At 40.5% G+C, this 25,603-nt stretch overlaps 1 protein-coding gene and 1 pseudogene across 4 annotated transcripts in view; one reads left to right on the top strand and one right to left on the bottom strand.

Annotated features, from left to right (window-relative positions):
* The window catches only part of klhdc3l (kelch domain containing 3-like), a 44,913-nt gene that overhangs the window by 9,849 nt on the left and 9,461 nt on the right, over positions 1-25,603 (bottom strand). The window contains exons 2-7 of one of the 4 annotated variants that reach the window (XM_088353098.1): positions 20,766-20,838; positions 20,320-20,496; positions 18,909-19,101; positions 13,454-13,536; positions 7,950-8,028; positions 1,936-1,982 (exon numbers count right to left, since the gene is read on the bottom strand). In XM_088353098.1, the coding sequence (XP_088209224.1) occupies positions 1,936-1,982; positions 7,950-8,028; positions 13,454-13,536; positions 18,909-19,068 (369 nt within the window). In that variant the 5' untranslated portion in view covers positions 19,069-19,101; positions 20,320-20,496; positions 20,766-20,838. Of the gene's footprint in view, positions 1-1,935; positions 1,983-7,949; positions 8,029-13,453; positions 13,537-17,556; positions 17,603-18,908; positions 19,102-20,319; positions 20,497-20,765; positions 20,839-25,603 lie in introns of those variants that run through there. The other 3 variants (XM_088353099.1, XM_088353100.1, XM_088353097.1) reach the window with 3 other exon arrangements.
* On the top strand, positions 7,312-7,401 carry LOC148353401 (U2 spliceosomal RNA; annotated as a pseudogene).

Here is a 25,603-nt window from a genome sequence, read left to right on the forward strand (position 1 = left end):
GATTACTTCTGTACCCCGTATGACTCTCCCGTTTACCTGTGCCTTCTTGTTTACCTGATTCTGCCTGCCTGCCTCCGACCCGACCTGCTTCCGTACCACGCTACGATCTTCTCTCCAGTCCCGGTAAACACGACCTGCTTCCGTCCCACGCTACGATTGGCTACGTGTTCCGAAGTTGTCTTCACGGCTTTGCTGACGTTCGACGGTCATCGCGTCTCCCGCTAACCCTGTACGCTTCCCCAAATAAAAGAATTTTACGAACGCTCTGGGGTCTCCTGCTCTGTTCTGGTAATCCTGACACACATCGACATATAATACAAAAAAAAAAAAGAATTGAACATGCAATCTCTTGATCCCCAGCAGGCACGTTACCACCTGAGATACTGCTATGTTGATCACTATTGTGCACCGTTGTTTATTCATTTAACATGTAGGTTTTAAATTAGGGGATAGTTTAACAAGTCTGTAGTTTGCAATAATCTGTGGTCTGTGCAGCCCTTTGAGACTGCATGTGTTTAAAGACTATACAAATAAACATGACTTGACAATTATCAACCGTTTACATAATTGTCATTATGAGCCAATCGTGTTGCTGTTCTTAGATTCCCAAACTTTAGGGCGGATTTGCTTTTGTAATTGAAGAGATTAATTAAAAAAAAATGGGGGCCTTTGGAATAGGTTGGAATTTCTTCCATGATGTTTGAACTCTCTTGTGTTCTCCTTCAAAATCTATTGATGTCTTCTCGGCTGATTTTAAGGGTCATCGAAACTTTATAAATATCAGATACTTATGCCAATAATGCAATTTAACAAAGAACATCTGCTATATTTTAAAAGAGGTTGAGCAAACTGTAAGAAGACAAAAGGAAAGCCCTTAAAAAATAAGTGTGTTTTGGTACATATTTCCAGCAAGATGTTGATTTTTGTTTTTAAATGAAACAATTGCACTAATGAAATTTGATCTTGGATTGTTATTGCACTACTTTTCATTGCACTACTTGTTACGATGCGCTGTTCTCATTAAACTATTATTACGAAAGAAAAATTGCACTTACAATTTAGAGCAGTTTCCGAGCACTATCTTGTAAATATGTTGGCCAACTTTGTCACAACCGGATGGTAGACCCAAACGCGTAACGTTTCACAACAAACTTTATTGCGGAAGCTGAGAAGTCAGGTATGGGAAAGCAAGTGCCAGCAATCCGGCGATCGCTGGGCAGGAGGAGCAGGGAGCACACGGGATTGGAGGGTGGTTGAAAGGCAGGAACGAGTTGAGTAGCCGGGACGGGGGATCGGAGCGTTGTAGAATGACAGAAACAAGTCGAATAGCCAGAACGAGAGATGAGAACATGGTAGGTGGGTAAAAACGGGTCGAGTAGCTGAGGCAGGAGATCAGAGCGTTGTCAAAGGGAGGAAAAAGTAAGGGAGCCAGAGACGATCGGGAAGCCAGGGGCAGATGAGCAGGATACAGCTAAAGACGTGACAGACGGGCGCCAGAGTCAAATAGTGCTTGCCTTGCATGTGCAGAGATTCGCTGTCAGACTGACAAGGAGTGAGAGGAAGCGTTGAGTTTAAATAGGAGGGAAAACAATCAGGCAACGAGCAGAAGCTGCCGCCCAACGAGTGGGCACAGGTGGGGGCAATGGGCAATCATGACAAACTTTCCCTGACATCCTTTTATTTCATTTTTAACTTTTAAGTCCTCATTTTTTCTATCTTGTTTATCCTAACTTAACATGTCTAATCTTGTTGCAAACAATGTTTGCTACATTGTTATCAATGACATTAAAGACTATTCTATTCTGTTTTATTCTTTTCTATCCTGAAGTGAGGGAAACATAAGGAGTTGCAAAATGACTTAATTGGCTTTAAAGCCACCTCTATGAGATAATGCTAAATTATTTCCCAAGATAAAGAAAATGAAGAAATATTTACCTGAGACACACTTGTATTTCTCGGACAGTGCACCCATTTCTTCTTTGCTGAAACAGATGAAAACAAGTGCTGTGTGTATGCAATTCGAAAGAAAAACACAAACTAGTTATTTTTTATCCATATAACTTCAGTAAATTATTCAGACTCAGATTACTAATACTAGTCAAAGTGCATTGGAACAAAACCTAACCATGGTTGGGATCCCAACTCTCCACCATTTTTTAATCAATTTTAATACTTTTAGTATGCATCATTTTTAAGGCTGAAGCTCCAATTTTAATGGAAAATACAGAGTCGTGCCTTATTCCTCCTTAATCAAGATTTGGGGTGGGGTTCAAATATTGATATTAAAATAAATGAATTTGTAATGTGCATTAATATTCAAAAAACATTTTCTTTGTTGCTCTTCAGTGCTGGAATCTGGTGCAAAACTAAAAAAACTGAGGCACTTACTTAATAGTACATGTAAAAAGCCTTTGATCGTACTTGGTCATCTAATAATAACACCACTAACGTAATTCAGCTTCTGTGAACCTGAATCAGGGAAACCTGCAATGACTTCTCCAGGAAATGGTTTTATGCTCTTGTCTTTAGTTGGCAGGGCCAATTAGTCAGCTTATTTTAGGAATCCGATCATCAAGATTCAACAAGACATCAATTAGACCAGACATGTCAGAAGGAATCCCCAATGGGCCAGAGTTCTGCATGTTTTAGAGCGGGGATGTCAATCATATGGCCCATTGAGCGGATCAGGCCCACCAAAGAATTTAGTCTGGCTTGCGAGAAAATGCCAAGAGAAGCACAAGAGAAAAACAGGACACATCACGTCAAATGATGTTCTGCAGTTTTAAATACGTCCACGCCAAAGCCAAGGGCCACTCCCGAAGCAAAGCCACTGTAGCTGTATCTGCTGTTTAACATTTATTAACCACAGAACCTTTGAAGTAATGCCCATCCATGTTATTTTTACTTAAAATTGAAGTTACTGACACTATAAGTAATGGCAATACAATTGCAGTAACGTGTGTTGTGTGGATGTCTTTCTTAACTGCAACATTTGCTACAAAGCTATGTTTTTTTATCCCCAGTGTGAATCATACTGAATCATCAAACTGAATCATAAAGTAAATGTGAGCCTGCAAAACAACACACACTTTTTATGCCATTGATTCACTAGTTTTTCCTCCTGTGGCTTCTTGGGTTTCCTCGAGGCACTTCGGTTTCCTCCCATATTTAGGATCCATGCATGGCTGGTTAACTAGCAGGTCCAAATTGTCCCTAGGTGTGAGTGAATTGTCTTGTGTGCCCTGAGACTTGCTTGCAACCATTCGAGGTGTCCCATGCTCACTTCCCGAAAACAGATGAGATGGACTCCAGCACCCCCAAAACTCTAGTAAGGATTAAGACTGGTTTGAGCTGATAGGAAGTCAACAGTGACTCAAATAACCACTCGTTGCAACCCAGGTAGGCAAAAGAGCATCTCTGAATGCACAGTATGTTGAACTTGGAGGCAGATGGGTTACGGCAGCAGAAGACCACGCCGGGTGCCACTCCTTTTAGCTAAGAACAGGAATCTGAGGCTATAATTTGCACACACTCATCAAAATTGGACAATAACAGATTGGAAAAACGTTGCCTGGTCTGATGAGTATCGATTCATGCTGCGACATTCGGATGGTAGGGTTCAAATTTGGAATCAACAACATGAACCCATGGATCCATCCTGACTTGTATCAACGGTTCAGGTTGGTGTTGGTGGTTTAATGGCGTGGGGAATATTTTCCTAGCGCTCTTTGGGGACCTTGGTACCAATTCAGCATCGTTGCAACGCCACAGCCTACCTGAGTATTGTTGCTGACCCTGTTGATCCCTTAATGACCATAATGTACCAAACTTCTGATGGCTACTTTCAGCAGGATAATGTGCCATGTCGTACAGCTGGAATCATCTCAGACTGACATGACAATGAGTTCACTGTACTCAAATGGCCTCCACATTCACCAGATCTCAATCCAATAGAGAATCATTGGGATGAGTTGGAGCAGGAGGTTCACATCATGGATGTGAAACTGTGTGATGCCATCATGTCAATATGGACTAAATTCTCTGAGGGATACTTCCTGTAGCTTTTTTAATCTTTGCCACAAAGAATTGAAGCAGTTCTGAAGGCAAAAGGGGGTCCAACTCGTTACTAGCATTGTGTACCTAATAAAGTGGCTGGTGAGTGTAGCTCACCATTAAGACCTATGGCTCTTGTTGTGTGAATCCAAACAGATTCCAACTGTAGGAGTCTAAGTGGTTATACAAATAAACATGACCTGACTTTAAAATCTTACACCTTCCTGTTTCATTCCACTTGGCCAGACGATACCTGCCAGCTGCTTCCAGAGTCCCACAGGCCGGGAGGGAGTTACAAGACTCCTTCTCCAGCTTAATGGCATTCCTTACCGCCGGTGACCACCAACGGGTCTAAGGGTTGTTACTACGGCAGGCACCGACTACCTGACTGCCACAGTTCGGATCAGCCTCCGTAACGATGGAAGCATGGAACCTGGTCCATTTGGACTAAATGTTCCCTCCCTCCCTTGTTCTGAGGGCGGAGGAAGGCTACCCTCAGGTCGACTCGGGTGAACTTCAATATAAAAGCGCCAAGCTGTGGGACAACGAATATGCCCAGATCAGCTCTGCGCCTCTTGCCACGGCAACTGTCTTTCAGTTGTGTTTTAATTAACTGGCCATGACTATTTAAATCCTTTTTACCTGGACTATAATTTAAGTGCCTAAATGCTTCTTTCTTTCAGAATTTGTTAACTTTATAGATACTTTGTTACATCATAGCTTGTATTTTTTAAGTGTTTTATAAAATAAAGTTCAGCCAAGTTAAAATTACAAAAGATATACAACAATCCCTCATTTATCTTTGGGCTTAGGATTTATCTTGGAGATAAACGAAATCCATAAAGTAGAAACCTTTTTTAAAAAATTATACAAGAAAATGCTCTACAATACATTGGAATAAAAAAAGGAACAAGCTTTTGTTTAACAGATAAATACTGAAAACTGGAGAATGTACATGTTTATGACCAACAACAAAAATGGCTCAGCATTGCAAGCCGTGGGTTGTTTAAAAGTGCGCGTAAGAAACAATTACATCAATCAAGGTGTTGGTAGGTAGTCGAAAGCTTTAACTCAATTTTGGCCGCCAGAGGGCTTCACTGTAATTTTAATGAATCAAACAATGGCTGATGGCTGGTGTTTAGTTAAATGGGTCAAGTTGCACTTTTAGCCTACCTGTCAACGTTTTCCCTATATTTTGTACGGTTTTTCATCATTACAAATTATGTAGGCCATATAACAATTTTTGTATGGGAAATTAAAAAAATAATACTGATTTTTAAAAACCTGTTTTTGACAGACAGGTCTCATTTGGTCACGGTATTCTACATAGTCTGTCTTGTTATAAGTAAATAAGTGCTGCGTTGTGTATGTAGGGTTTATGACAGGGATCAGAACCTTTATGACCCAAAGAGCCATACAGCCAAAAGTATTAAGAAAATAATAATTGAGAGACCCACACCTTATATGTTAAGACAAAGATAAAAAAGTAGCCAAACCTGCTTTCCAGACAAGAGCTAATTGTTAAGCACATTTTATTTCACTGTGTGGCATTCGATGAATGGTTCAAATCCATGAAATATTACCGTATTTTCCGCACTATAGGGCGCACCGTGTTATAGGGCGCACCCCCAAAAAATAGTTTTTGGTCCTATATCTTCCATAGATAAGGCGCACCGGATTATAAGGCGCTACAATGGGAACGTCGATAAAACAGTCAGATGATTCAGTCAAACTGATTGCCCCCTTAACATTCCCAAAACTTGCAAAGAAGCAAATACGTGTCGTAGACACGTGCGGATGCGTTGTCCGTACGATGTCACTTAAATGCGTCATTTCAAAATATCATTCGGAAGGTTGAAGTCTTGGGATTCAAGAAATGCCAAACATTTCTATGTTTCTATTTTCGCTCACAACTTTATTGTGCATATGACAATAAACACTTGGAATTGAGTTTAATTCACTCAACTCATCACAGCAACATCAAGATCGTTCTAAAACAAGATACCGGGAAATATAAAGCCGCATAACTCACCCAAGTTCTCACGTTCAATAATGATACGCAATCATGGTCTTCTTACAACCGTGAGTGAAGTAAATCCAGGAGAGTATTTACAAATACAGACTAATGAAACATGTTTCTTTATGGCATACTGTAGCAAGCTTGCTACGCCTTTGTTAAACTCGGCCGATTGAAGGGTTTGTTTTGGGCATAGCCAATCCGAGGCTCCGAATAACTTTAGCCAATAGTGATCGATTCAAATGATGATTGACACATTGGTTAGCCAATGAAACGCCGGTATATAAATCCCAGCATACACCGCGGACTAGTACGTCATTGCTAAACTCGGCCGATTGAAGGGTTTGTTTTGGGCATAGCCAATCCGAGGCTCCGAATAACTTTAGCCAATAGTGATTGATTCAAATGATGATTGACACATTGGTTAGCCAATGAAACGCCGGTATATAAATCCCAGCATACACCGCGGACTACTTGTTCGGGGTAAAATCAAGTCGGCGGCCGTTGAGTAAGTTGCGAGACCTTGCAAATTGAATATTGAGCCATATATAAGGCGCACTGTGTTATAAGGCGCATGGTCAGCTTTTGAAAAAAATTAAGACTTTTAGGTGCGCCTTATAGTGCGGAAAATACGGTAATAACGGCAGAGCCTGTGTCCCATATCAATTATATGCCACCTAAATTGTGTCTCCCTCAGTTACTTATGAGTGTTCAAGCTCATTTTGACCATCATTTTTGTCCTGAAAAATGGTTTTGAAACAAGGCACAAGTAAAGCTATTTTGTAAAAAATGTCACAAAATACTGCAAACGAGAAGAATACCTTCGTATTTAACTTTGGTGCGAACTGCACTGAGCGTGAGAACGAATGGAGAGCCTTGTACTTTGTGCAGAGATCTGCCCACCTCTACTCCTTACCCAATCAAATTACATGGAGAGGTTTGCTTGTGTTTTGAGTGTTTTTTTTGAGCGTTTTCATAATATTTTATCTGGACAGTGAACATGTATAATTTAATGAGCTTCCATTTAAAGGATGTCTTAGTGTCCTATTGCCAAAACTGGGGAAATCGGTATGACACCCTGGCAGTAAAGTAGTTGAAAAAAGCCCTATATATACTGAACCACGACTTCTTCAGTGCTTCCTCGACTGCATAAACCAAAATCCGGATTCAATCCCCCGAATTTGGTTATGAGAATCTAGATTTGTCGGCATGTGACGGCTATTAATCTAGCTAGTCTGATGATTGATTTTTGCAATTCGGAGATCGAATAAGAGCTTGCTCTGTCCACTCCACGCATCGGCCCGGTATTGCAGTACCTCCGGGAAAGGTGCGTTCGCAATGATCGCAGCAAGGCTTTAAGGCTAGGACCTTAGCTTGGCCATTTGGCTGAGAGTTAGAGTCCCGACTCTTTGGCTTTGTAGCGTATTATGAACTGACCGATAACGGATAATGGATAATTAATAAAGAAAATAGAACAATAACCCTTAAAAAATCTCCCCCCCGACTTTGGAATGCCATAAAATGTTATCTCCGAGCCATATGCACTCATGTAAAGAGCCATAGGTTCCAAACCCCTGGTTTGTAATTCCATATTAAGGAGGATTTGCAATCATAAATAAGGGAAGCAATTGGTAAATGTTGAAAGGTATGAGATCGAGAGACGATACAGAAGCCCTTACTGTACATTTAAAATGAAAGTTACCGTAATTTCAAATGAACAGGAGGAATTGCTACCATTATAAGGGGAGCAATTGGATGCAGTTGACAGGTAGGTTTTAGTGTAGACTGAATAAACTGTAGACCAGTTGTGAATCCAAGCATGAGGCACATCGGCATGCTTGCATGTTACAACATGTTTTATTTTTATTGAAATCCTTACCAATGTCAAACACCCAAAGGGGACATCTCAGCAATGTGTAGGCTGAATCCAGTATTCCTCCAAACACATATATGATGCCCTGAAAGTTCACAAGACTGTCATTAGGGGCAATGAAACCTGCCGAAGCGGGGGTTAACACCCACACAAATATATACTACTCCTCACCATTAACCCTTTATTGACTTAGTATCATTGTTTTTGTTATTTTGGGCATAAAAGAGTCAGAAATCATGTTAAGAGCTATGTTCCCTCTAATTTTCAACGGTTCTGAGCGTTCACACAAAGTCGGTGAACAACGCTTGAAACAACAGTGAGCAACGGAAATCCCAAGTGTGGCAGCTGAGTCATTATCAAACATGTCCAAAACTTGACATCAAGTTACATTTTGCTGAGTTTCCGGCAATGCAATTTTTTTTTTCACTTTTGAATGAATTGACTAATGTATTATAGCAAAGGTTGTACGGCCTACAAACGTCATTTGTTTTTACAATTCTTTCACAGGATTTTCATTTCTTTTTTCCCCCTGTTATCTTTTGTCGCATAATACTTACATTTTTGGGGGCTTATTTAGTCGGTTAAACGATACAAAACTGTATATAATTACACATTTTAGTGGAAGATCAATGTTGGCAACAAGATTGACTTGGTATAATTGGAAATTATTTGAATGCGACACAAACCTTTTCTTCTTTTTCCCTGTTTTAATTCCTTTAAAACAAACTCATTGTGTTTATTTTTTCCTAGCTGTTACTTTTTTCTTTTTGTTCTCTATTTACTTTTTTCCTTTGTTTCTTTCTTTCCTTTTTTCTGGCTTTTTTTATGAAATTTTCCTTCTTTTTTCCTCTTCCTTTTGTTTCTTTTTTTCTCAGCTTTTCGCTACTTTTTCATTTTGGTATTTTTTTCTTTTTTGTTCCATTTCCCCCCTTCCTTTAAGTCATTTTGTGCACAATTTTACATAATATTTGGTCGTGTAGGGATTAATGAAGCAAAAACAACCTGAAGAGCCGTTTGGGACCCGAAAGAGCCGGTTCTCTTTAGTGAGCCGAGCCGAAGAAGCCGGTTCTTGAAAAACTCTACTAACTTTACTCAACTTCGTTCTCCTTCGACCTTGACTTCAAAATACCGCATTTAGAAAAAAGCGTCAGGGGAACCCGTGTATTTTTACCTTAATGCACTGTAACTTTGATTTAATTCGCTTCTTAATTAACATTTTTGAGCCTTGATTTTTGTGAGCTGGCTAGATTTTCTTGTGCCCTGAGAATGTGCGGGCAGTGCGCGGTTGCGCACGCGCGCGTCTTAGAGGGAACATTGGTTATGAGTGATTACTTTTGAACCTTTTTGATTACTTTAGGCCTCAAACTTTCAATATCTGTCATAATGTACCATATATACATGTTCAGACCATGTTATAACAGTTTAAAATGAATAACAAAACAAAAAACCCGACATAGACTTTTCAGGGTTATAATAAATTACAGAATAGAACTGGGCATGAACACATTGTAAGAAGACAAAAACTGGAATTATGAATTTGTATAAAAATATAAAAAAAGTTATTGCTTTCTCAAATGTCCATATATTGTCAAAATATTTTTCACCATGACTAAGCGTTTAATAGACCTGTATGGTACATGGTGAAGCAATTCCTGGAGACAGAGACCAACATCAAACATTAGTAACCCATTTCATTGCCCCTTTGAAAATCAAAGCTAATTAGTTAATGTTTAAAGGGTTCAAATCTGCATTCAATCTTAGAAATGATAGATGATGTTTTGCTTGTTGTTTTACTTATTTTAACTTATATCTTTAGCAAGCCTTTCAGAGGAACGGTGTCAAATTGGTTAAAACAGAATTGCATATAGTAATTTTTCTTTGTATTTTATAATTTATAGTACTAAAGAGTTAATATTTGTAATTTTTAAATTATCTATTGCATGGTCTATAAAGTCACACTGCCAAGAAACATGTCAATGGCAATCATTTTAAGCATATTCAAGTACTTCACCTTCATTTCCCTGACCTTGAAACACAACATTAAAATCCAAGCCTTTTTTCAAGGACTTCAAGCACCCATACGAACCCTGTATATCATGTTGCTGTTCATTGATATTCCACACCCCTTAGAGCTGATCTGTGTTTTGGAACCGTGAAGATTTAGTAATTTAGAAATTGTGCTCAGGGGAGGGCCTCTAGAATAGAATGGACTTTATTATCCAAAGCCTCCCGATCATCATACAAGTCCAGAGTGCTTTGAGGCATAAAAATATCCCGAATGAAGGGAAATGAGTGTACGTAGTAATACATAAACAATGTAGCTATGGGAAGTTGGTTTAAGAACAATGCTGGCTTCATCAATGCTGTATTGGACGTGCAGAAGGCAGGAAGAGCATGGGATACGCTGGTGTCACATTACTTCATGGAACACGAGGTGTGATAAGTTAAGTGTCATGTGACCATAAACGATAGCGCAGGGTTCGTGCACCTTTTTTCATGGGCAAATTCAAGCAACTTTTAAATGTTCCCAGTAGATTCAGAAGAAGAAATCCAGCACAGATTAACAGAACGTTTTTTTTTGTTGGCTTTGATGACTAAAATTGAGTCGCTATCTAGCTGTTAGAACACATTTTGTACTCTTTTGTGCTGTTCCTATCTAAGATCTACGATCTACGGGCTGCTATAAACTGACATGAATTCTGACATTCTGCACACGCAGCTTGGTGCGTGAGGTTGAGAAATTCCGACTAGATATAGTCGGACTCACCTCCACGCACCGCTTGGGCTCTGGTACCAGTCCTCACAAGAGGGATTGGACTCTCTTCCACTCTGGAGTTGCCCGTGGTGTGGGCATATTAGTTGCTCCACGGCTCGGCGCCTGTACGTTGGGGTTTTCCCCAGTAGACGAGAGGGTAGCCTCCCTCCGCCTTCGGGTGGGGGGACGGGTCCTGATTGTTGTTTGTGCTTCTGCACCAAATAGCAGTTCAGAGTACTCACCCTTTTTGGAATCCTTAGAGGGTGTGCTTGAGAGCGCGCCCCCTGGGGATTCCCTCCTACTGCTGGGAGACTTCAACGCTCACGTGGGTAATGACAGTGAGACCTGGAGGGGCGTGATTGGGAAGAACGGCCCCCCTGACCTGAATCCGAGTGGTGTTTCGTTATTGGACTTCTGTGCCCGTCATGGTTTGTCCATAACGGACACCATGTTCAGACATAAGTGTGTCGATATGTGCAATTTGCACAAGGATACCCTAGGCCGTAGTTCGATGATCAACTTTGTCGTCGTTTCGTCGGACCTGCGGCTGCATGTTCTGGACACTCGGGTAAAGAGAGGGGCGGAGCTGTCAACTGATCACAACCTGGTAGTGAGTTGGCTTCGATGGTGGGGGAAGATGCCAGTCCGACCCGGCAGACCAAGCGTGTTGCGAGGGTCTGTTGGTAACGGCTGGCAAAATCTCCTGTCACAAGAAGTTTCAATTCGCCCCTCCGGCAGAACTTTTTCCATGTCCCGAGGGAGGCGGGTGACATTGAGTCCGAGTGGACCATGTTTCGCGCCTCCATTGTCGAAGCGGCTGATCGGAGCTGTGGCCGTAAGGTAGTCGGTGCCTGCCGCGGCGGCAACCCTCAGGCCCGTTGGTGGTCACCGGCGGTGAGGGATGCTGTCAAGCTGAAAAAAAGAGTCTTATCGGGCCTTGCTGGCCTGTGGGACTCTGGAAACAGCTGGCAGGTATCGGCCGGCCAAGCAGAATGTGACTTCGACGGTCGCCGAGGCAAAAACTCGGGCATGGGAGGAGTTTGGCGAGGCCATGGAAGCCGACTTCCGAAGGCTTCGAGGAAATTCTGGTCCACCATCCGACGTCTTAGGGGGGAAGCGGTGTGCCATCGACACTGTGTATAGTGGCGATGGGGCGATGCTGACCTCGACCCGGGACTTTGTGAATCGGTGGGTGGAGTACTTCGAAGACCTCCTCAATCCCACCGACGCGTCTTCCTCTGGGGAAGCAGAGCCTGAGGACTCTGAGTTGGGCTCTCGCATCTCTGGGGTTGAAGTCACCGAAGTGGTCAAAAAGCTCCTCGGTGGCTGGGCCCCAGAGGTCGATGAGATCCGCCCGGAGTTCATTAAGGCTCTGGATGTTGTGGGCGTGTCATGGTTGACGGGCCTCTGCAACATTGCGTGGACATCAGGGACAGTGCCTCTGGACTGGCAGACTGGGGTGGCGATTCCCCTCTTTAAGAAGGGGAACCGGAGAATGTGTTCCAACTACAGGGGAATCACACTTCTCAGCCTCCCTGGTAATGTCTATTCAGGGGTAATGGAAAGGAGGGTCTGCCAGGAGGTCGAATCTCGGATTCAGGAGGAAAAGTGTGGTTTTCGTCCTGGCCGTGGAACACTGGACCAGCTCTACACACTCTGCAGGTTCTTTGAGGGTGCATGGGAGTTTGCCTGTCGGGTCTACATGTGTTTTGTGGACTTGGAGAAGTTATTCGACCGTGTTCGTCGGGAGGCCCTGTGGGGGGGTGTGCTTTGGGAGTATGGGGTACCGCACAGTCTTATCCAGGCTCTGCGGTCCCTGTATGCCCGGTGCCAGAGTCTGGTCCGCATTGCCAGCAGTAAGTCAGATTCGTTCCCGGTGAGGGTTGGACTCCGCCAGGGCTGCCCTTTGTCAAACGATTCTGTTCATAAATTTTATGGACAGAATTTCTAGGCGCAGCCTTGGTGGGGATGGAGTCCGGTTTGGGGGCCTCAGCATTACATTCTAAACCTGAGACATACAAAACTGACTCAAAAAATGTTTGTTCTTTTCAGTTGGGGTGCCTGTAAATAAATGAATGGTGTATCAAAGCTTTGTGGCAAACGTTGAATCATATTTTGATATTAGATAACCTAATATTAGACCAGGCTAAAACAAAAGTGCGCACAAACTAAGTCTTTTGTAAAAACTGAGATGGTGTAAAAAATAAGTCTGAACTCTGTAATAGTATGTGGTCTGTGCAGCCCTTTGAGACTTATTGTGGTTTAAGGGCTACAAAAATAAACATGTCTTGACTTTGTTTTTTCCTTTGTTATTTTTTTCTCATGGAATTCTTTTAAAGATTGGTAATTAGCTGGCACTTTTAAAATAGTGCAATGTAAATAGATAAGATAATTTACTTTTATTGTCATTCTTTGTAACAATGCACACAGAGAGAAATGTCGATACACCTGACCCGTACAGTTAAACTGTAGCGAGCCGATGCAGCCGCAGCCAAACAGGGCGCAGCCATTTTAGTCATTAGGTGACCAAACGCCCCAATTCCAACCCTTAATGCTGAGCGCCAAGCAGGGTGGCAATGAGTACCAATGTTGTAAGTCTTAGGTATGACTCGGCCGAGGCTTGAACCAGCGACATCCCAGTCTCAGAGCGGGCCCCCTACCATCTAGGCTACCGAGCTGATTGGCAAGCATAAATAATCTCTAGTATATTAAGATAAATGCAAAGACCAAGAAAAACATATAAATTCATTTTTACCTTATGAACCACCATAGAATGTTCCTCAACTTCCTCTGGAGCAGTTTCATCTGTGCAGCTCAACTCTGTCCATTCATTACGCACTGAAAAACACACAGGAATTAAAGGAAAATCTATAAGAACAAATAAAAGATATTTGTGGAATGGGCAGACTTTAAACACATTCATGCTTAATTAGTTTCCACTTCTCCTATATTGTTGTCTATAGATCATTAACACATGCAAAGACTGACTTTGCAAATTGAAAAACCTGGGAGCAATATAGCTATAATCAATAATCATTTAGAAGAGGGGGCTGGCAGAGTCTTACATAATACAATGTGCAATAGGAAGGAGTGGAGAGGTGTTGTGAAAGGATAGTGGGTTTGTAAATACGTTCTTAAGGATGGGCTGGGCACCCGTATGATGCGGCAGGGGTAAACCAGTGAAAGCTGTTGGGCCCTGCTGTTGAAGAGAAGAGTGTGTTGTGTCACCCTGACCAGAGTGACATGGCCGCTTTCTGGTGTCCCATTTCATCTGGAGGGACGAAAGCATGACCAACTTAGGTGCCGAGGTGCCTAACTTGTTTGGGTGTTTGGGCAATTGGGTTGGCCATGGTCCAAAAAATGTTGTGTGTGTTTTTTGCTTTTTTTCCCCCTTTTATTTTCTTTATTATTGTATGTGTTTGTCTTGCTGTCGGTCACCCTTCTTGAAGGATATGACCAAGGTAGATACAGTAGATAGATAGACAATGTGCAATTAACAATACGTTTTAATTTTTCAAAATGGCATATCTCTCTTGCGAAATAACTAAGTATACCATACAAGAAGGCAAGCCGGAATATTAGGCGCTCCCAAAAAAATAGTCTTTTGTGATATTTTTTTATATATAAGGCGCACCCAACTACAGCGGGACATCGCTACTTCGCGGTTCCACGTTCGCGGGTTCGGAGCTTCGCGGGTCTAAAAAAATAATAATAATAAAATTTAAATATATATATATATATATATATATATATATATATATACATATATATATATATATACAGGGATCAGAATGGAGATTTTCATTTTCAGCTGAAATAGCCAGGGTCCAGGAATAAACCAGGGCGGAACGGCCGCCAGGTTGCGCCAGAGCAATAAAGTCGGAATGCCTTTGGGGTTCAAAAAAAGTGGAAATCCGCAGATCCGCGGAAAATTCTGATCCCTGTATATATATACATATATATTCTTTTTTTTTTTTAAAGCATTTTTGAAGGGGCGTCGCTACTTCGTGGTTCCACGTTCCCGGGTTCAGAACTTCGCAGGTCTAAAAAATAATAATAATAAAATAAAATAATTAAAAAAAAAAATAATAATAATATGTATATATATATTTTTTTTAAACATTTTTGAAAGGGCGTTGCTACTTCGCGGATTTTCACTTTTCGCGGGTGGTTTTGGTCCACATTAACCGCGATAACCGAGGGATTACTGTATAAGGGACACATTATCAAAATTACTGCATGGACTAAGGTTACAAAAAAAATAATAAAAATGTCTGTATTTGCGCATTGAACGATCAGCCGTAATAGAGGTTGTCATGATTGCCAAAATGAAGACACCTAGGGCAATCGTTTGGTGCGCAGGAGCGCGCTCTCTGATTGGCTGGCACTCTCCTCTTAAGCTGTCAGCGCCCAGAGAGGAGTGTCAGACCGTACATTTGTCTCTCTGTGTGTTTCGCCAGATTACCAGTACCAAAGACTTCTCCTGCTTGATTCCTGCCCGCCTTCAGTTTTGACCCTGTTTCTGTCCCACGTTTACGACCTGCTCTCCTGCCCTGGCCATCGACCTGCCCGCTAAGCCGTATCAATTCTGCCTACCTGTCACGGAACTGCCATTCAACACTGCTAGTGACCGACAACCATCGGCTTCCAAAGCAAGCTCTGTCAGCTCAATCCAATAAAGATTCCTTTAAAACGTATGCAATTGGGTCCGAGATTCCATTCTGGTTCCTGACAGAGGTAGAATCTTAACGGGCCAGCCCGAAATTTGGGTCGGCCTTAAATGTCAAACATTTTCGGGCTGGGCTTTTCTCTTGCTGACTTTTTAGAATAATCATCCACTTGACGTTGGTATTTTTTTCTTTTTCTTTGTGGAGGATGCGCACAATGGATTCTGACCCCCTCTTGTGCAAGGCAACCCTCCTCCTCCCGAGTTCTTACTAATAAAATATGAAAATTTAGGGCCCTCAAATCAGGCTAATTAGTCGGGCTCAGGCTGGTTCAGGCTTTAATACCCGCAGATTTTTATCTCTAAGCAGGAATGTATCACTGATCACAAGTGAATACAATCGCTTGACATCCGATGCAATAGGAATGCAACCAAGATTGTGCCGGATCCTAGTCACTAGACATGTAGTTACACAAACGAAACATGAGATGGCAGTATTTCTAATCTCATTATCACACTATTTTTGGTCATGGTACCAAATTGTTGATGTTATTGTGATGGGCCACGAGAATATTTTCCGATATTAAACTGGTCCGAGGCACAGGCGGCTCGCGGAATCATTACGAAGCGCACAAGGTTCTGAACTAAATGATCAGAAGGGCATTTTGATCAGCTATTTGGCCATTCTGACAGTAAAACCAAGCAGATATTGCAGCGTAGACATATGTTGTGGCTGCAAATACATCATGTCCGCAAATGCCGCAATTAATTGATTGATTGATAATTATATTTTTTAAAGACATTTTTCTATTTACTCCTCCTTATTTAAATATTAAATTTTTGGACCGAAAAAAGTATGCACACAACAACAGAATATTCTATAATATTAAACAATAAAGAAATTCAAAGTGTTTGCCAATTAACTTAAATACAAATACTGTACATGCTGTACACCCCCAAATACCGTAAATTCCGGACTATAAGCCGTTACTTTTTTTCCCCAAACTTTCAACCCTGCGGCTTATTCAGTGATGCGGCCAATTTATGTAACTTTTCTAACGGCCGGCAGCGGCGCTCGAGTACAAAAGGTAAGATTTAGACCGGTGGAATATATACGCCGAGGAAGACTGCAACTTCTTGGCTTGTGCATATCTATCTATCTATCTATCTATCTAAATTAAATTAGTGTAAACATACCCTCATCATGTAAAATGCAAAAATAAAGGCACATGATGCAGCTTTCAAGCTAAAAGCAATCGAGCAGTCCGATATAGAAGGAAACAGAGCTACTGCACGTAAACTTGGCATAAACGAATCGATGGTGAGACGCTGGAAACGGCAGCGGCAAGAACTGGAGAAATGTAAAAAGGCGAAAAAACCTTTCCGAGGTAATAAAACTAGGTGGCCCGAACTGTAAGACCTTCTAGAAGACTGGGTGAACACACAAAGAGCAGATGGCCGAGGTGTTTCGACTGTGCAGATCAGACTGAAAGCAAAAACAATTGCCAGAGAAAAGAAAATTCCGGATTTCAAAGGAGGACCGTAGTGGTGTCTTAGATTTATGAAACGAAAAGGTCCGTCTGTCAGGAGATATATATTTAGTGGACATATATTTTTCCCACCCTTACTTTTGGAAATATACACTTTTTTCCTTGGATTACTTTCAACGGGGCCCGGACTCTGCAGGTCTACATACATCAAACCTTAAGTACCGGTATCATTTTTCTGTTCATTTTGCCTGTGATTTTTGGACTGTGTACTTTAATGAAGGATATTTAGTTTTAATTGCGGGACTTAAAGTCGGTTTTGGGTTAATTTTGTGTTTGTGTTACATTTTTTAATGTGGGCGCATGCGGTTTATATACAGGTGCGGCTTGTGTGAGTACAAAATTGGTTTTCCTCTTAAAATGTGGTGGGTGCGGCTTATAATCAGGTGCACTCTATAGTCCAGAATTTATGGTATGTAAGATACAGACGCTACCCGACCGCCAGACGAGTTAGGTTCCGGGCGATCATTTGTAAGTTGAATTTGGTCGTAAGTTTCTTCAGTGCTATATTTTGTATGTTTATGGTTTGTATAAGTATGTTTAAAGCTTGCATAAGTAACCAGTATTGTTTTGTACTAAAAATAAACATTCAATAAAATAATGTGCTCTACAGTATAAAGATAAATAAAGTGAGGTTTTACTTACTTTTTTACTTGCGCTTCAAGAGGTCCTACGCCGCGTTAAAAAGTGGCTGAAAACAAGCAGTCCGACCATTTTCTCAAATGCATAAAGCTTTCTTATTCCACTTTCAATTCAAAAGAAACGATTCACCTCTTCCTTACAATTTACACCAACCATATTGAATGGATGCACGAGATTTTCAACAATAAAAATGTCAGAGTTCTTCGCGCGCTGGAGATAGTGTAGGCGTAGAATGTATGGTGCGCATGAATAATGTCAGTAGGGCGATGAATGTCGCGAGAGTTGGTGCAAGAGTGTAGGCGAGCATGAGAGTTTAATTTTGGAGAGAGTTTGGTGTGTTTACAAAGAGATCGTAAGAGTTTCAGAGTATTTTTTCATGAAGGAGGAGCAATCCATTACCCATACAGACTGAAAAAAATGACTGAAAATCTGGCAGAATCCGTAAGTCGAATGTATGTAAGTCAGGAGTCGTCTGTGCTCTTTTCGTCCCACCTTATCCAAAGATCATATTAAATTTGTACTTATTATACAAAACAAAAAAGAAAGAACAATACATTCCATTGTATGTGTAGCAATTTTTATATACACGACAATGTAAACTCACTTTTCTAAATGTTGTCAACAGGTTTTTAGTTTTGAAAATAATAAATAATATGCTAAATACTGTGTCCTTTGTGTAGAGTTAAACATGTCAATATTATTATTTGTATTATTTCTAATATTATTAACTAAATTTCCGACCAAAGTGGTACTATAACTCTCAGCGTAACAACCGAATTGTATGCACTCTTATTTGCGTCGATGTAATGTACTTAGTGACTCATCAATCACGTGATGCAACGAATCGATGCCCTAATTTTTTGCTAAACCTTTGAAAACTGATTTTATGCGATTGTATTGATTAGTTGTTGCAGCCCAACTCTCTACCCTAACATATATAGGACCATGACTAACAATACTGTGCTAATGAGTTAAGACCTAATTCCTTTTCATGGTTTGTTTGTATCCCTTGCTGTCTGGTGGGTGAATTTGGTGCGACCACGCCGCAATTCAGGTTTGATTCCCATTGCATTCAATGTTATGCAATCGTGAACAACCATCCCTATCCCTAGAGGCCTGATGATTAGGAATCAGTGTTCTTACCATTGCTAACCGGTTTAAGCCCCATTGCAAAAAAGAATAGGCAATTGTTAGAGGTGGTACAATGATTGGACAAACAAGGTAATATATTTCGAATTTTATCTGTGTATAAGGCGCACAGGATTAAATGGTGCACGTTAAAATTTCTGGCCAATTTAGGCGTTTTGAGTGGGCCTTATAGTCCAGAAAATACTGTAATCACACTTATAACTTACCCACACTGTACTGCCAAAAGTCCCTCAGAGCGCTGTTGTCTCTACCCCCTAAAATATAGACAATGCCGTTGTAGCTGCAGCAGGCATGCTTGTAGCGGTCACAAGGAGCCGTGATGCTCTGAGGAAGCTGCCTCCACAGGCAGGTATTATTTTGACTCATTGTTTCTCCATGACGACCCTACGGCACCATTTTCTATAAGAAAAAACATCACATTCAGAGAGAAACACTCATCAAGCCACACATATATAAAATCCTCACAAACCAAAGGATCAATTCAGTGCCAGGCAGTGTTGGGCATGTTACTTTTATATTTACTCTCTACTTCTTCCCAAAAAATACTGAGCAGCTCTATAGTAATAGTTACTACGTTACTTTAAAAAAGGTTGTTGCATTTCAAAGAATTAGACATTTTCTGAGCAGAATTTGAGTCAGTTGAATAGAAAAGAACAGACAGTTGTATTATAGAACTTTGTAATATTTATTGCACCTCACCAACAACAGATTTATCCTGCACCTGAGGTGCAACAAAAATAAACAGTAAACAATATAATGAAGTAATAGTCAGCAGTGAACAATATAAAGTGAGTTTAATAAATAATATCCAACTATCACAACCTAAGACAACTGGTCAATTGGACATAGCCTACTGTTCTTCAAGAAATTTGTTCACAACAAAAGTAAATTGTAAAACAATATACCTTTTTATTCTGTAGAATACATCACAATCTCTAAACAGAAAACTTCTCAAGCAGACATATCCTACTGAACGTTAAGTTTTTTTATACAACAAAAGTGAACAGTTTAACAATATAAAGCACTTTTGACACTGCAGTGTAAAATAAAAAAATCCAAGTCTCACAACCTGGAAACTAGAAAGGTTTAAATTCACTTACAAAGTACACTTGATGACAGTTATGGTGTTGCAGTTTAAAACACGGGGTACAAGGGCACTAAATTTCTCCTCATGTAGATAATATACCTCCTGTCTATACAGTAGTCACATCTAAAATTAATTTACAACAATCAAATAAAATACTGTGCATACTAGGTTGTGTTTCACCAATATTAAATGGTAGGCAGCAGGTGGGGATGGGACTTGGCTTATGCAGATACAACAAACCAAAGGAATCTTTAGGGCAAACCTGAGCACAGAATTTACGGTAAAAGTGTCGTTTTGGCCATTCTTATAAAATTATTTTTGCAATAGATCATGCCTGGAAAAAAAGAATAAAATAAAATAGAATAGAACATAGCTTTATTATCAGAGTTTCAAAATGGGTTGAACATATTGTGACAGCGAAATTGGACGTGGCACTCCACTTAAACATTTTGAAAGTAAAGATTAAATATTATAAAAGAAAAAGGATAAAAAGAATTTGGATACATCTATTTATCTATCTGTCTATCTACCTTGGTCATATCCCTCAAGAGGCGGCAGTAGCTCAGGAGGTAGAGCGCTCGTCTTGGGATCAATCCCAGTTCGAATCCCGGCTCGTCCGTGTTACATGTCGAAGTGTCCTTGGGTAAGACACTGAACCCCTAATATCCCCAATAAGCAGGTTAGCGCCTCAAATGGCTGCAAGGCCGCTATTGGGAAATGTGAAGCACATTGTAAAGAACTTTGGGAAGTCATTGACTTGAAAAGCGCTATATAAATGCAGATCATTTCATTTCAAGACAAACACATACAATGACAAAGAAAATAAAAAGGGCACATAAGTTGGTCATACACAAGAAACAGTCATGTCACTCGCGTCATTTGTGTGTGTGTATATATATATATATATATATATATATATATATAAAATGAACACAAAATATTTACACAAGAAAGTGTAAAAGCAGAAGATATTTACATTGGGGATCGTAGTCGTGCAAGATGCAGTAGTGCAAATAGGCAACATGACAGGCAACTGTTCTGAAGAAAACCTATAGGACAGTACACAGAAATTGAGAGGGACATATTCGAGTAATTTGAAGCCCACAGGGAAAATGGATATGGAGTGTCTCGGCTAAGTTTTAGTTTGCAAGCTCTGAAAATATCTCAAGCCAAGAAAAATAAAGGGATACACATTTTCATCTTTTTCTTCTATAATGTTGCCATTTTAAAGCCTCTGCTTATATGCGAGTATAAAAAATACGGTAATTTCGAACTAGATGGCCACTTCCAGAGTAATGCGCTACTTTTGTGTGTCAGTAATCTGGGAGGTAATGAAATAACTCTTTAAATGAAGTAACAAGTAACTGTACCTAATGACTGTTTTTCTGCTTTTTCCCCGTTTGCTTGATTTAAAATAACAGCAAATAGGTGCAACGAAAAATATACATAATGGCTCTCTGAAATCAGTTCAGTATTGTTATATCTGTCTATCTACCCTGGTCATATCCCTCAGGGCGACTGACAACAGGACAAACACACACACAAAAACAAAGAAAAGAAAAAAAGAAAAAAGTAACAAAAAAACACACAAAAAATTTACCATAGGCAACCCAAATGCCCAAGCACCTCGGCACCCAAGTTGGTCATGCTTTCATCCCTCCAGATGAAACAGGACACAAGAAAGCGGCCGTGTCACTTGGGTCAGGGTGACAAAACATACTTTTCTGTTCAATAGCAGGGCCCGACAGCTTTCATTGGATTACCCCTGCCGTGTCATACAGGTGCCCTGCCTAGCCTTTTAACACTTCCAAACATCCCACTGTCCTTTCACAACACATATCCGCTCATTCCTAATACCAACAAGAGCTCTAGCTTCCACTACATTGAGACCTCTTTCCTCCGGTGCACTCATAACACTATCCATCCACGTCAATCGCAACCTTCCTCTTGGTCTCCTTCCATTTACTTCTGCTCTGTAGATCCTCTTCAACATTCGCTCCTCATCCATCTTCTCTGTGTGCCCAAAACAAACCAAATACTTGCTTACTCAATTCCACTGCTACTCCGGTTTTGTCTCTCACAATTTCATTTATCAATCAATCCAATTTTATCACTCCAAACATACTCCTCAAACACTTATTTTAAAATACATTTGATTTCCTTCTCAAATCTGCATTCAGGCTACAAGTATCTCCACCATACAACACAGTCAGCACAATCACACTCTCACAGTTCTCGCTTAACATTCCTACTGATACTCTTTTTACTCATCACTCTCCTTAGAGCATCCACAACCTTGCCTCCTTGATTCACTATGCACTTAATAGGGTTACAGTATGAGCATTGTTCACGCATAATAAATAAAGTATTTCCCTTTCAACTTTTTTAAGCACACCTTAAACTATGCTAGTTTTAAGGTTCAGTACATCTTAATCAAATAACATGAATACATAGTAACATTTTGTTTACCAACTTAATCCCAAAGGAGTGTTGTATCTTGCGTCAGTGTATTTTGGTTGTTATGGTTAGCGAGAACAGGAGATCCAGCAGGAGACAGCTACTGTTGCTGCTATTATCAGGCATAAAGTGCCTTATGCACAAAATGAGTAAGCTATCATTTTAATAGGTGTCTGTCAATTGCAAAGGTAACCATGAATTCCACAAAATAATAACTAGAAGCAGGAAAAATGGTGGTCTTGAAGAGTAAGAGATAGTGCTTACTCAGCCAAACAGGGCCCAGGCCAGGGGTCTCCGAACATGGACACCAGGGTGCCGCCTAAGGACAGTTGGGAGTGCCTGTGGTTCTTTTCTCACCAGTGCTGGGTCATTGTGATTTTCTGGTAAAATGATTTTGTAGTGTTTTACTGAGTCTATTTAGCTCTATTTTTAAATATTGAACCTGGTAATAACATATTAATAAAATAAAAACTTATTTTAAATAAATTCCAGTCAATGGGCTTCATTGACAAAATGGGCTTCTATTCAAGTTTTGGTAATTATTGATAATTATTTTCAAGCAATTAAGGGAATAGAAGAAGAATCCATTCATGTATTAAACAAATGTATTCATTTGTCTTTTTATTGATTCATTTCACAGGAAATAAAACAAACTAAATTCCAATATATTTGTTTTATAAAGCGAATTTAAAAAAAAGTTACATTTTTTTTTACAACTATAAAACAAAATACTGAAATTGGGAGTCAGGTTATATGAGCCTATTTGGTTTTGTGTCTCCAGTAATGAATGGTAAGCAGCACATCGGAGTACAGCCTGGCTTATACAGGTACAACAAACCAACAAAATTATTGGGGCAAACGTGAGCACTGAATTTACAGTTATATTATTTTTGCAATACACCATGCCTGCAGTAAAAAGAAAACATCTAAGACAGTATACCCAGAAATCGAGAAGGAGATCTTCAAGTGGTTTAAAGCCAGAGACAAAATAAATATGGACTGTCTGAGCGGAGTGTTTTTTTTGCAAGCTCTCATGATTGCACAAGGCAATAAATATAAGGGGTTCACTGCTTCCTCAGGTTGGTGTAAACATTTTCTTCTATTTATTTTTTTCTATCCATCCATCTATCATCCTCCGCTTATCCGGGGTTAAGTCCCTGGGGAATAAGCCTCAGCAGGGAAGCCCAGACCGCCCAATTCCCAGCCACTTCATCCAACTGATCCGGCATGATCCCGAAGCCTTCCCTGGCCAGCCTACAGATGTAGTCACTCTCACGTGACCTGGTTTGTCTCCGGGGCCTTCTGCCGGTGGGACAGTCCCGGAACACCTCCCAAGGGAGGCGTCCAGGAGGCATCCGTATCAGATGCTCGAGCCACCTCAGCTGGCTTCTTTCAATGCAGAGGAGCAACGGCTGTACACTGAGTCTCTCCCGGATGCCTGAGCTCCTCACCCTATCTTCAAGGGAGAGCCCAGCCACTCTGCTTAGTACTTACTTTTTCAGGTGAGAACCATAGTCTCGGACTTGGAGGTGCTGATCTTCATCCAGCCGCTTCAAACTGCTCAAGTGTGTGAGCTGAACATCACAGCCAGAGAAAGCCAACAGCACCACATAATCAAAAAGCGGAGATACAATGCTGAGGCTTCCAAACCAGAACCCATCCATAAAAAGATATGTACAGAATCGGTGGCAAAGGGCACACCAATTTCCTCCCCCAAGACGTTGGATAGTGGACCAGAATTTCTTCAAAGCCTCGCCAAACTCTTCCGATGCCTGAGTTTTTGCCTCGGCAACTGCTGAAGCCATATTGGGTCTGGCCAGTCAATACCTGCCAGCTGCTTTCAGAGTCACACAGGCCAAGAGGGCCCAATAAGACTCTTCCTTCAGTATGACGGCATCCTTTACCGCCAGTGACCACCAAAGGGCCTAATGGGTTGCCACCACTGCAAGAAAAAGCTAGTTTTTTTTTCTTCATGTGGCTATTTTAAAGCAGTTTAGGTGTTGACTCCAAAAAGAGTGTATACGGTAATTTGTAACTAGATAGGGACTTTCAGAGAAATTTTGAACTTTTGAGTGCAGGGTTCGTACAAGGTGCTTAAAATCCTGAAAATGCTTGAATTTAAATGTTGTGTTGTTAAGGTCGGAAAAATGCTTAAAATTCCGGTGAAGTGCTTGAAAATGTTTCTTGTCAGCATGACTAGATGGACCATGCAATAAATTAAGAAAACCTTTAAAAAAGTGTGTGAAAATGATGTCGACACGCCTGCTCTGGTGACTTGCCATGGCGTTGTCATGGGAACTGTCACCGCCCCTACTGGTCGCACTTGCTCTTTTGGCTCAGCTCACTAAGAAGAGACGGCTCTATCAGCTTCTTTGAGCTGTTTACACACAAGATACAAAGTCTAAACCTGAAAAAGCAAAAAAATAAAATAAAAATTACAAATATCAACTCTTCAGAACAATAAATGATAAAATGGAAGAAAAGGAACTATTTACAGTTCTATTTTAACCGATTTGGACACAGATCTTATGAAAAACACACAAAAAATAAAAATTTTACAGAGTGAAACAAAAAGCCAAAGATCAGCAGTCTCTATAATTGAAATAATGAATGCACTCTGCTTCGGTGCAATCATTATCACTATATGAGTCCAAATTTGGCTAATTTTTCTGCTTTTCATACATACAGTACAGTACTTTATTTTTGTCTCACGCATTAAACTCATTTATTACCCAACACCTATAGAGACCTTTCCATGTTTGTAAACAAATCTGACCAGGGCCCCTTTTTCAGCCTGGGAGTTTTATACCCAAGTGTGGCCCTATTTAGCTATGGAGGAGGTATTTGAATGAATGGAACAGAAGTGAGCTCTTATGATGCATGTTAAGTGGGAAGAAATTCAAGTGTATGTTAACGAGTTAACAGAAAACCCTTTACCATTTTAATTCAAAGGAAAATTGTATAATAATTCTGATATAGATGAAAACATATTTACCTATATCAGTAATTTGAAGTCTCTCTTATAACTCTCATGAAGTAGTTTAAAGACACAAATTTTAAGTAATGTTATAAGGCATACCCCCCAAAAATGTTTTTTTGTCCTATATTTTCCATACATAAGGCGCACCGCACTAAAAGGCGCTACAGTGGGAATGTCAACAGAACAGTTTAGTCAAACTTATTATCCCCTCAATATTCCGACGGCTCAGAAAGAAGCAAATACGTGTGGTGTCCATACGATGTCACAATCACTCGAATGCGCCATTCCACATATCATTAGAAAAGGTTAAACTCTTGGGACTCAAGAAATGCCAACCATTTCATAGGTTCTATTTTCTTTTTCGCTGACAACTGTGT

Source organism: Urocampus carinirostris, chromosome 14 (assembly GCF_059441175.1).
Source record: "Urocampus carinirostris isolate Australia breed hairy pipefish chromosome 14, RoL_Ucar_1.0, whole genome shotgun sequence".
NCBI lineage: Eukaryota > Metazoa > Chordata > Actinopteri > Syngnathiformes > Syngnathidae > Urocampus > Urocampus carinirostris.